This window comes from Monodon monoceros, unplaced genomic scaffold (genome assembly GCF_005190385.1).
Source record: "Monodon monoceros isolate NGI ecotype Baffin Bay Population unplaced genomic scaffold, NGI_Narwhal_1 Super_Scaffold_4, whole genome shotgun sequence".
NCBI classification, from domain to species: Eukaryota; Metazoa; Chordata; class Mammalia; order Artiodactyla; family Monodontidae; genus Monodon; species Monodon monoceros.
In genome coordinates, this window is record NW_021703781.1 from 24,574,030 (window position 1) to 24,591,940 (window position 17,911).

Genomic DNA, 17,911 nt, shown 5'->3' on the forward strand with positions numbered 1-17,911 from the left:
ATAAGCAACCAGAAGTGGAATAGTCAGCCTGTTTGAAAGGTCAGCAGCATTATCCAATCACAAGTGGCTATTCTTTTCAGAAACAACAGTCCTCTGGAATCATGATGTTAGGTATAGGAGAAGCTTAGGTTCATATATCATCCAGAATTTCTTAAGTATTTTGTGAATAAACAGCATACAAATATTTCACTGATGACCATCATACTTTAAAAAAATCATGGTTTCTGATGTTGTCTGTAACCAGTGTGACTTGTCTGCCTTACTTACCTAAATTCTTCTGTCCTGTATCCTAATTAAATTATTTTCTTAGATATATTTCCCCACTGGTATGTGTTTCCCTCTCCATAACTGTTTGAAACTTTACACAGTGATAGAGTAAACTACCAACAAACTGCAAACCATGGGCAATTTTACAGGCCCACTGAATTCAGACATGGGTTTTTAAGTTATCTAAAATTGTTGAAAACATTGATTCTGAATATCTAACCCATAGCTCAAGAGTTAGATTTCAAGACAGACATTTATGATGTAAAACTTCGCAGCCTATGTGATATGCAAAATAACATGAGGGTTTCTAGAATTAATTTGTAATTTTTAAAACTTTATCTTTAAAAAAAGTAGTTCTTGGGCTTCCCTGGTGGCGCAGTGCTTGAGAGTCCGCCTGCCGATGCAGGGGACACGGGTTCGTGACCCGGTCTGGGAAGATCCCACATGCCGCGAAGAGGCTAGGCCCGTGAGCCATGGCCGCTGAGCCTGCACGTCCGGAGCCTGTGCTCCGCAACAGGAGAGGCCACAACAGTGAGAGGCCCGCGTACCGAAAAAAAAAATAAATAAAGTAGTTCTTTCTCTTATTTTAGTTCTTTGAAAAATTTGGCATTATAGTAACCATTATTTCCAGAATCAGCATAATTATGCTCTGTAAACCTCTAAAATAATTTAATATTACTCTTTTTACAATCTCTCGTTAATTGGAAATTTGAAAACTGTGTTTTTGTTGATATCAAAGAAATGTTAATTTTTAAAAATATGATAATAGTTATATGGTTATGTTTGAGTCATTACCTTTCAGAAATACATACTAAAGCATTTACACGTGACACTAGTATCTGAGATTTGCTTCAGAATAATATGAAAGGCAGGTGGATAAAGGTATATAGATGAAATAAGTGTCATCATAAATTTAAAATTGTTGCATCTTGATGGTGGGTTCCTTGAAGATTGTTATTCTATTTACTTCTGTATGTGGTTAAAATTTTTAAATAATAACTCTTAATACATCTTCAGGTCTCTCTTACTTTGAACACGAGAAGATAAATCCTTAATCTACTAATAAAATTTTAGTTTATTTTATTGGTTATGAGAATTTTTTTCCTCCTTTCTATTAATAGACTGAAGACATTAAAGAAATAGCCAAAAAGACACAGGCTCTTCCAAAGGTGAACTCAGAGAGGCAGCGAATCGTGATTTTCACCCAAGGGAGAGATGACACCATACTGGCTACAGGTACATGTGGAAACTGTGGGAGAAACCCAGTATTATGGGGATTAATCATTCTAACAAAATTCTATATTTTTTCTATTTTAATTTATTCAAAGCAATGTACTTTTTTTTTTTTTTTTTTTTTTTTACCACCTTCATGTCTTTTACCCCATCTCACCTCCACCCCCATTCCCACCTCTGGCATCCACCAGTCTGTTCTCTGTATCTATGACTTTGGGTTTTGTTGGGGTTTTTTAAATTCTTCATGTAAGAGGTATCATACAGTATTTGTCTTTCCATGTCTGACTTATTTTGCTTAGCATAGTGCCCTGAATGTTCATCCATATTGTTTCAAATGGCAGCATTTCCTTTTTTATGGCTGAATAACATTTCAGCGTGTGTGTGTGTGTGTGTGTGTGTGTGTGTGTGTGTGTGTGTGTATACCACATTTTCTTTATGCATTCTGAAGTCTGTCCATCCTGAGTGTCTCTCAGTGGACACTTAGTTTGTTTCCATGTCTTGGCTATTGTAAATAATACTGCAACGAACATAGGGGTGCAGATATCTCTTTGGGTTAGTGTTTTTGTTTCCTTTGGCTAATTGCTCAGAAGTAGAATTGCTGTATCATATGGTAGTTCTACTTATAATATTTTGAGGAGCCTCCATACTGTTTTTCATAGCAGCTCCATCAATTTACATTCCCACCAACAGTGCACAAGGGTACCCTTTTCTCCGTGTCCTTGCCAACATTTATTTCCTGTCTTTATGATGACAGCCATTCTAACAGGTATGAGGTGATACCTCAGTGTGGTTTTGATTTGTATTTTCCTGATGATTAGTTATGGTCAACACCTTTTCATGTACCTGTTGGCCATCTGTTGTCCTCTTTTGAAAAAATGTCTATTCAGATCCTCTACCCTTTTTTTTTTGCTGTACGCAGGCCTCTCACTGTTGTGGCTTCTCCCGTTGCGGAGCACAGGCTCCGGATGTGCAGGCTCAGTGGCCATGGCTCACGGGCCCAGCCGCTCCGCAGCATGTGGGATCTTCCCAGACCGGGGCACGAACCCGTGTCCCCTGCATTGGCAGGTGGACTCTCAACCACTGCGCCACCAGGGAAGCCCCTCTACCCATTTTTTAACTGGATTATTTGGTTTTTTGCTATTGAGTTGTATGAGTTCTTTATATATTTTGGATGTTTACCCCTTATCAGGTACATGACTTGGAAATATTTTCTCCCATTCCATAGGTTGCCTTTTCATTTTATTGATGGTTTCCTTTGCTGTACAGAAGTTTTTTAGTTTGAACTCCTATTTGTTTATTATTGCTTTTTTGGCCTTTGCTTTTGGTGTGCAATCCAAAAAAATCATTGTTGATCAATGTCAAGGACATCCCCTTTGTTTCCTTCTAAGAGTTTTTTGGTTTCAAGTCTTACCTTCAAGTCTTTCATCCATTTTGAGGTGATACTTATGTATGTTGTAAGATAGTGGTTCAGTTTCATTCTTTTGCATATGGCTGTCTGGTTTTTCCAACGCCATCTATTGAAGAGACTGTCCTTTCCCCATTGTATACTCCTGGCTCTTTTGTCATAAATTAATTGACCATACGTGTGTGGGTTTATTTCTGGGCTCTCTGTTTTGTTCCATTGATGTATGTGTTTGTTTTTATGCTGCAGTACTATTCTGTTTTGACTACTCTATCTTTGTAATATCGTCTGAAATCAGGAAGTGTGATGCCTCCAGCCTTGTTCTGTTTCTCAAGATTGCTTTGGCTATTCGGGGTATTTTGTGGTTCCCTGCAAATTTTAGGACTGTTTGTTATATTTCTGTGAAAATATACCTTTTATTTTTGTTTGATAAATACACCTATCTTCTCTCAGTAGAAAAGATTTCATTTTCAAGAACTTAATTTATTAAAATTCAGTTGAGTAAATCCACATTGATTTAGTTTATTTACTTTGATATTTTGGAGATATTGTCAGTCTAAAAATGTCTTTCTTGAGAAAAAAAAGACATTTTACTTACCAAATACCTGTGCTTGAATAAAATAAATTTATCTGATTATGAGCAAATAGAATTCAGAAATAAGTTATTTCCTTAGAGCTTCCCTGATGGCTCAGTGATTGAGAGTCCGCCTGCCGATGCAGGGGACACAGGTTCGTGCCCCGGTCCGGGAAGATCCCACATGCCGCGGAGCGGCTGGGCCCGTGAGCCATGGCCGCTGAGCCTGCGCGTCCGGAGCCTGTGCTCCGCATCGGGAGAGGCCACAACAGTGAGAGGCCCGTGTACCGCAAAAAAAAAAAAAAAAGGAGGGCAGTCCAGTCAAAGAGGATCATGTGAGCAAAGGCACCAGGTAGTATATAATCTTTAATTGTGACAGGAAAAGCCATGTTGTTGTTAATTTGTACAAGAAAGAAAAGAAATAAGTCATGAAAAGATATCCCTTCATTGATGATTACTATCTGGATTGCTGTCTTCCTATAGTATGTGGCCTGTTCCTGTCTTAGCAATAAACACTGTTTGGAAAAGTGAAAAACATGCAGATTTCTTATAGGAACTGTTATACTGCTTTCAGATTCATAAAATGCAATTTGTTGCTCTTTATGGAGACATTTATTTTAAGGCTTTATATATTCCAGATCTACATATTGTACAAGTGTCTTCCTCATTGTGAATTTGCACAATTTTCCCAAAATTGAAACCTTCAAAATTAGCTTCCCCTTTCTGTGACTGAATTTCCTTGTCAACTCATTTTGTTCTTTATTAAATCTATTAAACCATTCTTAGGGATGCTTACCAGCAGGAATTTATTTGCGGAAAGACGCTGGCTAATCTTTGCTGTTCCTACTATATGAAAATGAACTTAAATTAGAGGATGCACTATATCTGCAATGCATGATAAATACAAGATGGATAGAGAATCTGTTCAGCGGTGTCAGCTACAAAAGCAAACATGATAAATGTTAATGCAGTTTTGAGCCCTGGAATAAGCTATTCAATGCACAAGCATAGCTGAATCTCTTTGCTATGTTGTTATTCATGGCAGCCAAATAAATGTCAATAATAAAAGAGAATTAAAGATTTTCATTTCCCAGAGGCAATCCTCTAATACAGCTTGATCTTTCATTTCATTTGTAATTCGTTCTCATGTCAGGATGCAATCATTCGCCAGGCTCTGGGTGTCATGTTAAGTCATTTAATAATGATTAAGAACATAAAAATGCTTGGCCTGTGGGGCAATTCACAGAAGAGATGCCAATTTGTTATTGTTTTTCCTCCTTTCCTCTTGAATATGGATCAGCTTTTTCCCACCTCCTAGCATAAAATACTAATGGAAGATGGGGAAGGAATGTGTCCCTTAATTTACCGTAAGTGACATTCCAGAACGGCACAAGGCAGTGCTAGCACACTTATTAAAACACTAATTAGGAATTAGTGTTTTAGTTCCTTAAACCTCACTCTGTAGAGTACTTTTAAATGATCACTGCTAAGTTTGTGACATTTAGCGATAATGTAACAAAATTAGTTTCCTTGGTATTTAATTCTAGAGACCTTTCTCCTTTTGAGATACAGAGTCTGTAAACTACTTTCTCTTATTTTATAAATGTAATTCTTTGAATTTCTCTCCTATGAATTGCTTGTGAATCTAAAGCCTTTTCCACTTACCCTATTTTTTTGGTCACCTCTATTTCATTTGGGTATCCATCCTCTATCCTTGCAGCCCAGAGGTTTTGTCACATACCAGCCCAGAGGTTTTGTCACATCACTGGTTCCTTGCTTACAGGATAATTGAGTTCCGAGCTTTTGGCGGGGTGAGGGGACCTGAGGGGGACTGGAAAGTAATGAGTAAGAGACTAGGGATGAAGGGCAGGAAGGAAAAGATGATTCTATCCATTTTGATCCTTTTAATGTTGACTAGCCTGTTAGAGGAATGGGAGTCAGGTTAGGGAAATCGTTTCTGTGTCTATAAACTTTAGAAAAACTAATACTACAGATTACCTACTGGAAAGCAGCTGCTAATAAGGTCTTCATATATTAACATCTTACTATGATAAGGACTGTAGTGAAAAAAATACAGATTTTGTACATACACATGTGTAAATATATATACATATACATATATATGTCCTTATAGGAAGTTTAAATTTCTCCAAGTTTCTGTACTAAATTTATCACTAAAAATTGGAGGAAGCAATAGGACTTTTGTTCTAAATTGAAAATAATGCATTTTACACAGTGGCTGTTACGAGACAATAAAATAGGTCCACTGAAGAATAAACTGTAGACTTTTTTGAATACTTTCAGAGTGCTTTCTGGGCTGTTTGAATTGTAATTTTGCTCAGACAGAAAAAACAGACTAGGTCAGAGGTTTTCACCTGGAAGACTGGTGCTGTTATATTAGAATCACCTAATGGGCTTTTGGTAAATAGAGCCCTTCCTTCATAAAAACACCTTCCCCTCAACCTGATACATCCCTGTGAGGAGTTAGAATATACATCCTCAAGAAGATGTCTAAGAATGGGGGTGATAGAGTCTGAGGGAAGGGGAGTGTAGGATTGTGTATTTGTTGAAAAAGCTCCCTGAGGTGATATAGCAATGCTGTCTATCCTCCCCATCTCTCAGGTTGAGAACCATTGGATTAGATGATTTAATAATGTTGCTGCAAGTTCTATGATCCTATGGGATAATGGAAACAAAACCTTTTAGCAGCTAAGCATCTAGTACTTCAATAAGTCAGGCCTTGTTGAATGCTTCTCTTTCTCAATAAATCACAAAGTAACGAGGACCCATCCACAATAACAAGCAATCTACATACTACTTTTTTTTTTTTTTTTTTTAATTTATTTTTGACTGCATTGGGTCTTTGTTGCTGCACGCCGGCTTTCTCTAGTTGTGGTGAGCGGGGGCTACTCTTCGTTGCAGTGCAGGGGCTTCTCATTGCAGTGGTTTCTCTTGTTGCAGAGCACGGGCTCTAGGCGCACGGGCTTCAGTAGTTGTGGCATGCAAGCTCAGTAGTTGTGGCTCGGGGGCTCTAGAGCGCAGGCTCAGTAGTTGTGGCACACGGACTTAGATGCTCCGCGGCATGTGGGATCTTCCCAGACCAAGGCTTGAACCCATGTCCCCTGCATTGGCAGGCGGATTCTTAACCACTGCACCACCAGGGAAGCCCTACATACTACTTTAAATTGTCTCCTGCCTCTGGCATGCTTGTAATTTGAGATAGTCACATTGTAGTGTCCTTTGTCATTTCATTATGGGTAAATAGGGTTATTGAAGTTTCTTGCCTTCATGTTCTTGAGTCCTTAAACTTGTCACCCCATTTGCTAGTTAAATTGTCATGTTCTTTGAAAACACTCAGTGCTGTCCATTACTCTCTAAGAAAAGATCAGTGTGATTTGCAATTCTGGTAGGCATAAGGCACAGAAGGTGTGCAAAAGAAAATGCAAACTCTGAAGGAAAACAATCTCAGCAGCTGGAAGAATAATGTCAGCACATCATCACAACTCCTACTGCTACTAAATATTATTATAAATCACTTTGAAAATGTTATCTCTACTGCAGCCAAACCAATTTTAAATCATGTTCTTGTTGGCATAGGTTGGTAATGGCGTGGATGGAACAAATTAAGTAGCATTCTTTCAGAGTGTCTGTGTATGGCATTCATAGAAAAAAGTTCTTACCAGATGAGGTTTTACAGAATATATATCAATATTTCTTAACTATGAATATAAACAAGTAAGTTATTAACTCATGTTCCATTTTTAGATTTTTGTAACCATAAAAGACAAAGTCCTTTAATTAGCCAAGAGGTCGAACATAATTTAGAATGACATATGTGGAACTGTCACATTCCTGACAGAGTAATATCTTTGGGGCATGGTATGTGTGGTTTAGTGATCTCATGCCTGTCAAGAAATGAGACTTCTTTCAACTCCCACCTTTCTATCAAAGCTAGAAAGCAAAATGGGAGACAGCCTACACTAGGCAAATGTTAGCCTTATTATAGCATTTATTTTTGGAAGGACCCTTATTCAGATTTATTGAGGTATAGATTACATATAGTAAAATGCAGATATATTTTACCAAATAACGTGTAACCACCATAATCAAAATATAGAACATTTTGTATGGTTTATTTTGAAATATAGTATGGATACAAAATTGGTACAAATTTTCACTATGTCAACACACCTGTGCCAGCTACCACCAGATCAAGTAATAGAACACTTCTAGCACTTTAGAAGCCACCTCTTGTGCTCCCCTCCTAATCATTACCCCCACCAAATGTACCTATTATTTTGGCTTCTGCTGCTAACAATTTGTTATGCTTCTTTTTAAAATAGAATCACCCAGTATATAGACTTTTTTATCTTGATCTGTCCCCATAATTTTTTAAGCAGTACTTTACTTTTGACAACATAAGATGCTCTAGGCTCTTGTATTTACCTACCTTGGTCCAAGAATTGACTACTTCTTCAAATAACCCCGGTTCCTTTTATTAGCAAATGGTATTTAGAAACCCAGATCTGGGTGCTAGATATGTTCATTGCTACTTGAGAATCATTTCTTCTAGGCCCTCTTACAAATAGATTGGCAATATATGTATGTATAACAACTCATGAATCTATACCTATCTATATTTATTCCTATATCTATCTGTTCATTTATATATTTAAATTCCATGAGTTCAAACTGATACCTTTGATTCCAGTCCAACAAGAGAGTTCATTCTAGCCTTCTCCCTTTCCTTATTTATAACTTCCTCTGACATTGAAGTTCTGGTTTTCATTATGTAAGATACATTTACTAATTGTTCTGTCTTAAAGTAGTTTTGAATTGCTTACCCATACCCTTGTATGAAACATATTTCCTTAATGTACAGTGTTAGATTATAGTCCTTTTTGTCTTTGGCCCTACAGTATCTAGTCAAAATACTGTTATCCAAAAGTAACTTTGTTAGTTCTTTTATTCTATCCACTTCATTGTGGTTACATTATTTATTTGTAATGCAGTTATATTCATTTGTTAGAGTTTGTATTCCATTTTGGTTTCCTTTCATATCTGTGTTGGGTTTTTTAATAATTAAAATTCACTCTTTATGGTGTCAAGTTATCTGTGTTTTGAAAATACATACGTTTATGTAACCACCACCATAGTTATAATTCAGAAGGGTTCCGTTTTTCAGTTCCAGTTTTCCAAAGTGATGGTACCAGTTTATACTCCCACCAGTAGCATATAGAATGGCATTTTCCCCCCACAACTTCACCAGCGTTTGCTGCTATCCACCTTTTTAGTTTTGTCATTCTGGTGAGTATGTACTAGTATCTCATTGTGCTTTTAACTGGAATTTTCCTATTGTAATGAGGTGGGACACCTTTTCACCTGCTTCTTGACATCTGTATATCTTCTTTTGTTGAAGTCTTTTTTTTTTTTTTTTGCTGCGTTGGGTCTTCATTGCTGCACGTGGGCTTTCTCTAGTTGCAGTGAGCCAGGGCTACTCTTCGCTGCCGTATGCGGACTTCTCATTGCAATGGCTTCTGTTGTTGCCCAGCACGGTCTTTAGGTGCATGGGCTTCAATAGTTGTGGCACACGGTCTCAGTAGTTGTGGCTCGCGGGCTCTAGGGCGCAGGCTTGGTAGTTGTGGCGCAGGAGCTTAGTTGCTCCACAGCATGTGGGATCTTCCCAGACCAGGGCTCAAACCCGTGTCCCCTGCACTGGCAGGTGGATTCTTAACCACTGTGCCACCAGGGAAGCCCTGAAGTCTTTTGCTCTTATTAGATTGTCTTATTGATTATAATTCTTCTTACAGTCAGCATGCAAGTCCTGTTACAAAAGCCTTTAATTTTAATATAGTCCAATTTATAATGTTTTCTCCTGTGGGTAATAACTTTTCATGTTCTTTGAAGAAAATCTTTGCATATGCCAAGCTCATGAAGATATTTTCCTACTCTCTTTTTCTATAATTTTTATTTATTTATTTTTTTATCTAGATCCACAGTCCATCTAGAATTAGAATCAGTTTTTATATACGGTGTGGGCTAGAGGGCATGATTCATTTATTTTGTGCATATGAGTAACCAGTTGACCCAGCATCATTTATTAAAAGGAACATCCTTTTCCTAACTGCACTGAATTGGTACCTTTGTCACATTTCAAGTGACCTTATATCTGTGTCCCTTTTTCGAGACTTTATCCCATTGTTCTCTTTATTCTTGTACCAGTTAACACTGTCAGTTTCTGTTTATAATCAGCCTTTTTATCTGGTAATGTGAGCTTTCTAATTTTGTTCTTCAGGATTGTCCTGGTTCTTCTTGGCCCTTTGCATTTCTAGGTAAATTCCAGAATCAACTTGTTGCCACCACCCCCAGAGTTTGTTTTTTTTTCCAAATCCTTAATAGAATTTTTATTGAGATTATATTGAATCTGCATTTCAATTGGAGAGAATTGACATCTTTATAATATTTTGGTCTTATTCTTTGAATAAGAGGTTTATATAATATTTCCATTTTCTCTGACTGCTTTTTGGAATTTCTCTTTGACTTTAACTTTGTATTTGGTTTTTTTGTTGTTGTTTTTTTTTTTTGCGGTACGAGGGCCTCTCACTGTTGTGGCCTCTCCCGTTGCGGAGCACAGGCTCCGGACGCGCAGGCTCAGCGGCCATGGCTCACGGGCCCAGCTGCTCCGCAGTATGTGGGATCTTCCTGGACCAGGGCACGAACCCGTGTCCCCTGCATCGGCAGGTGAACTCTCAACCACTGTGCCACCAGGGAAGCCCTTGTATTTGGTTTTGGTGTTCCTTGTATTTATCCTGCTGGGGGTTTTAGTGTTCCTTGAATCTATGGTTGATGACTCTTAACAGTTTTGGAAAATTCTCAGTAATTATCTCTTTAGATACTGCATCCCTGATTTTCCAACTGGAGACCAATTACACGTATCTTAGGCCTTTTTTATTGTGTCCCATATATCTTTTATGCCTTTTTTGTGTTTTTTTTTTGTATTTTTTGTATTATTTTTTGTATTTTTTTAGCTTCAGCTTGTGTGTTTTGCGGTGACCTAGCATTTAGTTCACTAATCCTCTCTTTTTTGCTTTGTCCCATCTGTTGAGTTCCTTATTTCAGTAATCACATTCTTCTTTTTCTAAATTATTTGATTCTTTTTTATTGATCCCAGTTTTATAGTGTAATCCTCTACCTTCTCATTAATTTTTCAAACATATTAATCACTGTAATAGTAAATTGCATGTCCAGAAACTATAATGTCTCAGTCATCTGTTGGTCTGTTTCTTTTGTTCCTAATAAATTATAGCATTTCTGTTGGTGATACTGTATTCCTGTAGAAAGCAGCTAGAGTAAAGCTAGATCAAAAATTTAACTAGCTCAAGGTTTTGTTGCAGGTTTTATAAGATTCGATCTACTTCTGTATTTTTTTTCCCACTCCTGAAATGCTGTCTCTCTCCTGAAATCTCACCTGAAATCCTGGCGTATTTACTAGGGTCCCTACTCATTGGTAGGTTCTCTTTGTACCATATAACTGCCAAAAAATTACTCTGCCTTTTAGAGGTCTTCTGCTTAGTATCTTGGCCTTTTGTCCTGCTGCCTTACAAATTTGGCAAACACCTCAAAGGAGAAAACCCCTGAGAATAAGGCTTACTCCACTGTGTTCCCCTTCAGGATCACGCCACTTCAATTCTGATTGCCTTGGCAGCCTGAAACTCCAGTTTTTGTCTCACCAGCCCTGGAGACTGCCAAAAGCTCTGTTGGCTTTGCTGCCTCTTAGCAAGAGCCAATTGCCTAGATTCTCAACCTCTCACCCAGCACCAAGAATTTGCAGGTCAACTTTTAGCACGTTAGCCTAGGTCTTTAAGGTTCTCTTTTCTCAGAGATCTTGTCCCATCAAGTCTTGGCTTCATTTATTGTTTTAAATTTTTTTTTTTAATTTTTGCAACTTTTCTAGCTGTTTATGGTGTAGGAGTTGGTTTATTACAAGCAGTAGCATTAGAGCCTAAATTAAAGTCCTTAGTCAATATTTTTTATTATAAAATAGAAAAATATATGGTCCTGGAAAGTTAAGTGGGCTTAGCTATTTGTTATATAAGGTTGTTAGCTGATTTAGCGATACTACCTTCCATAATTCACTTTGAGAACTGCCAGATTAGGTAGAGACAAAAACAGCTGGATTAGAACCCAGCCTCTTGAATCTCAGTCTAGTCTAATCTGTTCTATACCATGCTGCCTCATTTGTTTACAGCAGTGGTTCTCAACTAGGAACAGTTTTTCTCCTCACTTTTGGTTGTCACAATGGGATAGGTGGTGGAGGGTGGGGGAATTCCACTAGCATCTAATGGATAGAGGCCAGAGATGACACTACACATCCTGTAATGCACAGGACAGTCACTCACAACAAAGAATCATCTGACCCAAAATACAAATAGCACCAAGATTGGAAAACCCCTGGCTTACAGTGTACCTCAGAATGTATATTTAAAGGATCACTGTCTACTTCCCCATTACACATTTAACCATAAGATCAATACCAATAGACTTTAGTAGGATAAATCTTCTTGTAGGAATACCTCCAGGGGCCCCTTGATCGAAGAAAGCATCCATGTATGATCTAGTCCATACTTGGTTAACTGTGTTTTTAGAACTTCTTCCAAATAATCTCCAATTCTAAGACTTCTCTTTAAGTAGAATCTCTTAAGAGCTGGAAAACATTATGATGAAGAGGTGGGTATACATATCATAAATTCATTTTGTATATGTGAATGGGTATCTAGATGATAGCTGTGTTTACCTACATATTTATAGTTAGATAGATAGACAGACATTAGCTTAAATGGTTCTTAGAGAATGTATCCATCATGTTTTAAAACTCCATATAATCAATTTCTATAATTGAAAGCTCTTAAAAATATACAAATGGATATTTATCTAAGGTATATTACCAAATATTTTTCAGAATAATTATTGTTTGTATCCAGTGAGTGATTTTTCTGAAATTCAGTTAGACACCAAAATTCATTTTTCAGAGCATTACAACTTGGTGGCAAAATTTTATTTCGGCTGAATCACTGCATGCAAGTTTTTGGCTCAGATAAAAACCTTTGGAGGTGTAGCAGATAAGTTAAAAGGAATAAATTGTTTGCACATTGAATATGAAAAGCTACTTAAATGAAGACTTAAATATTGCCTTATTCCTTTTATTAGGATAAAGACAGTTTATCCCAATTAAACTTCTTTAGAAGCTCAAATCATTTTTGATTTATTCATTTTTAAAGTAGCCCTGTAGAAGCCAGCATTCCTGAGGACTTCCCCCTTTGTTTAATCTTGGTCCGTAACGTTTATTTAGATTTTCTCTGCTTCTACTAAACTATTTTAAGTTCTTATGTCTAGAGCTTTTCTGGCTCAATAAACAATCAAGTCTCAAGAAAATGGCCTAGTTTTTTTGTCAAATTAATTATTTCACACTTAGCCGTCTATTTAATTTACTCATCGTAATAAATTTAGCCTATACTCTTAATGATTTCCTTTTGTCCTAGAATTCCACCCATACTCACCTATAACAAAGGGGAAATTTTTAAAAATGTTTTTTGAATAAGCAATACATTCACATGGTTCAGAATTCAAAAAGTACAATAATTAGGGCTGTTCAGCTGTCCAGTACTTGTGAGGAAATAGGCAGTTTTTCATTATTATGGTAACCATACAGCTTGTCATCAAAACGTAGATACTTTTGGAAGCGAAAGAGGGTGATATTAATTTTAATAGGACTATCCTGGGCAAACCAGTCTGTGTGGTCATGGGAGTCATTATAGATATTTAAACAAAGGTATTTAGTAAAATGAATTATTGCATTGGTTGACATTTTGAACTGTGTTAATTTCTAACATTTCTTCCAACTCACAGATTTTTTATCATGTGCTAAGAATATGCCAAATAATATAGAACTTAAGCCTGCGAATCTGTAAGTGCAGGCAGGACAAGTTGGAGAAGCAAGACACCGATAAATAAAACATAAAGTAACAGTACAAATGAATTCAAGTCAGTGTGGTTTTATTGAGTGCCTTCTATATGTCGAAAATTGTAGTTATGTAAGACAAAAACTCCTTTTCTTAAAATCTAGGAGAGACATAACCCACTAATACAGTATGAGAAGTGGTATACAATTTTTATGAACTAATTTATATAGGATAACAGAAGGAAGAAGAAGTTCGGGAAAGTTTCACAAAGGAAGTGAAGTTTGAATTAGGCTTTGAAGAATACTTACAATTTTGGCAAGTTGAGATTACAAAAGAATGTAAGTTAACGGAATAATAAGATCGAAAGGCAAAGAAGCCTGAAAGGATATGATGTATCACAAAGAAAGTCACATACAGGGGAGAGGGGTGTGGGTGAGCATGAAATGGTAAGTTGTAATAGGCCTTTGAATGCTGTGCTGCACAGTAAAGTGCTTCAAGTACATACTGAGAAGGAAGAGATCATTTGGGTTGAGAAACATTTTGTGGTCAATAAAAGAAAGGAACTATACTTACACTTGTTTATAAAGCTCTTTTTCAGAGGGATCAACAAACAAAGATGAAGTGTTTTTTTTTTATTAAATGCCAAAGAATAAAAGCTGCAATAATCCCTCTAAAACGTATTAGTGATGAACAATCCCATGAGGTTAGAGTGAGACAAATTTGATAGGGTTAGAAAAATTGTAGAGAAAAGGATCTATATATAAACTGTGGTGAAAGCACTAGGGAAAACGCCTTAGAAAATTAATGAAGATTGGTTTGGGTTAAAGATGATAAACAGAGACTAATGCAAAAGGCTAATGAATTCAGTCATGGAGAAAGTTTATACTAAAGTGCTTTCAAATAAAATTGCTGCTGGCCTGGTTTTTATTAAGCATTTTTTTCCCTTAAATTAAGGGGAAAATTTAAGTAACCCATTAATAAAATTTGCAGTTGATACTAAATTAGGAGATACTGTAGCTGTTAATAAAATTATGGAAATTCTGATAATAATTATTGGAAGTTGGGTACAGAAGTTCAAAATAGTGTTTAAAATAAGATAAAATATATTCATCCCATTTTTAAACCCACATGGAAGCAGCAGCTAGCATTTGAGAAATGTCTCCATTTCCAGAAGATATTCCTGGTTTAAGGGTTTTAAGAACTGAATGGTAGAGTCACCTAAAATGTAGAGCTGTAGGACTATGTCATCACTAAAGAGTCTACATTTATAAGATGTATAATGTGGGCTTCCCTGGTGGCGCAGTGGTTGAGAGTCCGCCTGCCGATGCAGGGGACGCGGGTTCGTGCCCCGGTCCGGGAAGATCCCACATGCGGAGCGGCTGGGCCCGTGAGCCATGGCCGCTGAGCCTGCGCGTCCGGAGCCTGTGCTCCGCAACAGGAGAGGCCACAACAGTGAGAGGCCCACGTACCACAAAAAAAAAAAAAAAACTTAACCCAGATGAGGCAGATGTTGAGATAGGATGTCCCGGTTATAGGGGTTGGTAACAAATCTGGTGTCAAGTCAGTTTAAGTACAGTCTCCACAGGAGTACAACAACCTGAGGAATTCTGGTATAAACACACCAAGACATTATGTGAGCTAGCCGTGGTAGTAGGAAAATGGAAAAAGCTCTTTCTCAGGAGGAAATCAGTGTCATTCAGAAAAGTCTATTTTTATATAAAAGGAGCTGTATTGGTCTTATAAAAAGAAAGGTTGCCAGGAGCCGGCAAGCACTAAAATGCCTAGCAAACACCTTGGAGTGAAAGGAGTCTAGTTTTAGAAGATGGAGACTAAACTGTTAGGAAAGATAATACTCAGGGCTAAGGATAGGGAATCTAGACTGAAGCTCAGTCCAGTTCCCAAGATTGACTGGTACAGAAGACAACTTATTAAGATAGAACAAAGCTTTGTGGTCACAGTTGGGCCACCACAGCTTACATCTGAATGTCTTAAGTTATTCCATGCCCTACTCTTGGTAAGTATCCTGCCCTTATTAGGATTAGCTTAGAGTTGGTGCCCAACTCTGCAAGTGCAGCCTGAACTATAAAGAACTAGGAAAGATATAAGCAGGGCAAAATGAAGAAGGAGCTCATGCAAGTGAAATCAGGACTTAAAATGTCAACAGATAAGGTATCTGAACGTGTCATGGCAGAAAGCAAGTTGCAACTTGTTTTAACTACTACAATGCTAAATTGAAGACTGCTATGTGTAACCTACTGTGCTGGGGTAATATTGGAAACAAAGGTGTATGGCCCTCACTTCAGAGCTTGTACTTAAGTAAGGCAGGTGAGATATACACTAGAAAACAGAATAAGAAAAAATTATGTGAATTTTATCCAAAAATGTGCTGTAGAAATAATGCAAGCATGAATTCACTTTACACTAGTGATCAGGGAAATGATATATTCTAAAAGGGACATGTAAACTAGTTTGTGGAATATCAGTAAGATTTTGATGCAAATAAGAACTAGAAATGATCTTAGAGATCATCTGGTACATCTTAGAAATTTGAAAAATAATTGTGACCCACTGCTGGTGGGAGAAATCTTGTACAGCTTTCCTGGAAGACAGCTTGAAAATACATATCACAGACCTTAAAAAAATGCATAACTTTGACTCAGTAACTTTACTTACAGGAATTAATTCTGTGGAATAATTTAGCATATACAACAGAGATTTACACACAAGGATGTTTGTAACAGCATGGGTCTTAATTTTTTTATTTTTTTTAACTTCTCATTTTGCAGCAGCAAAGTTGTAAAAATAGTAGAGATTTTCCATATATCCTTCACCCAGCTTTCCTAAGCATTAACATTTTATGTAATCAAAGTACAATTATCAAAACCAGGAAATTAATATTAATGTACTATTAATAAAGCTACAGGCCTTATTTATATGTTGCCAATGATTACTGATGTTCTTTTTTCTGGCCTAAGATACAATCCAGGATGCCACATTGCATTAGTCATTAGTCAATTCCTCTTATTCTCTTACAGTTTGGCATAGTTTTTCAGTTTTTTTCTTTGTCTTTCGTAACTTTGACACTCTTAAAAAAGTACTGCCCAGTTATTTTGTAGAATGTCTCTCAATTTGGGTTTGACTAATGTTTCCTCAAGATAAAATTCAGGTTATGCCTTTTTAGGCAAGAATACCTCACAAATAATATCTTGCTCTTCTCAGTGCATCATATCATGAGGCATACAATATCAATTTGCCTCTTTGGTGGTGACATTAACTTTGATCACTTGGTTAAGGTGGTACCTCTCACGTTTCTCCATTATAAATTAGTGTTTTTCCCTTCTTAATGAAGAAAATATTTTGTGGGGAGACACTTTGATATTGTGTCTTTCATCTTTTTCCCCCCCTCTCATTATACTTTTGCCTTCAAATTTTAACATCCATTGATTGATCAATAATAATTATTACTGTGGTGTCAGCCAGATAATGATTTTCTGTTTTTATTATTCCTCATGCTTTATTAATTGGAATTCTGTCATCAGAAAGAGCATACTCTTCTCCCCATTTATTTGTTGATTCATTTACTTATTTATATCAGCATGGACTTACAGAGATTTATTTTATTCTATGGATGCACATTCATTACTGTCATTATTTGTTGCTCGGATAGTCCTAGATTTGGCCATTGGAAGTACCTTCAGGTTGACTCTTGTGCCCTTTTGACATGCTCCTATCGTCTTTATTTCCTTATGTTCTGACACAATATGTTCCAAGATCATCTTGTACTTACCCTGCCCTACCCATGGAATCAGCCATTTCTCTAAAAAGCCTTGGATCCTTTTATTGGCACTGGCCATTCTCATTTCTACTGGATTGTCTTTATTTATAGACTTCTGTGGGTGAGATTAGGAAATATATGAATGTATAAACACATCTATCTATATCTATTTCTATATCTGTGTGTATGGATTTGTAAAATATGAGTTCATACTGATGTTGCCTGCCTACTCCAATCCAACACCACAGTTCCCCCCACATCCTGGTTAATGTTAACATTTTTCTGGTATATGAAAAGTTACCATGACTACGTACATATTCAGTGAAGTGTCACTCTCCACTCATTCCTTCTTTTGCATTCCCATTTTCCCTCTTTTTCATACTTTTTCCACCCACCTCTTGTAGGCAACCGAACTCACTAGTTTCTGACTTATTCTTCCTGTATTTCATCTTTTTTTTTCTAACAGCTTTATTGAGATAGAATTCATATAACATACAGTTTACTCATTTAAAATGTGTAATTCAGTTTTGAGGGTATATTTACAGAGTTGTGCAAGCATCACTACAATCAATTTTAGAACGTTTTAATCACCCCAAAAGATACTGTTTTACCTCAGTTCCTCCAACCTCTCCCAGCCCTAGGTAACTACTAACCTCTCTATATATGCCTTTTGTTTTTTGAATTTTGAATTTATTAATTTA

At 36.9% G+C, this 17,911-nt stretch overlaps 1 protein-coding gene across 8 annotated transcripts in view; it reads left to right on the plus strand.

Annotated features, from left to right (window-relative positions):
* Window positions 1–17,911, plus strand: part of ADK (adenosine kinase) — a 488,464-nt gene that overhangs the window by 409,369 nt on the left and 61,184 nt on the right. For all 8 annotated transcript variants that reach the window (XM_029245237.1, XM_029245240.1, XM_029245239.1 and 5 more), the window contains one exon: window positions 1,389–1,503. In XM_029245237.1, coding sequence (XP_029101070.1) covers window positions 1,389–1,503 — 115 coding nt within the window. The remainder of the gene's footprint in view (window positions 1–1,388; window positions 1,504–17,911) is intronic.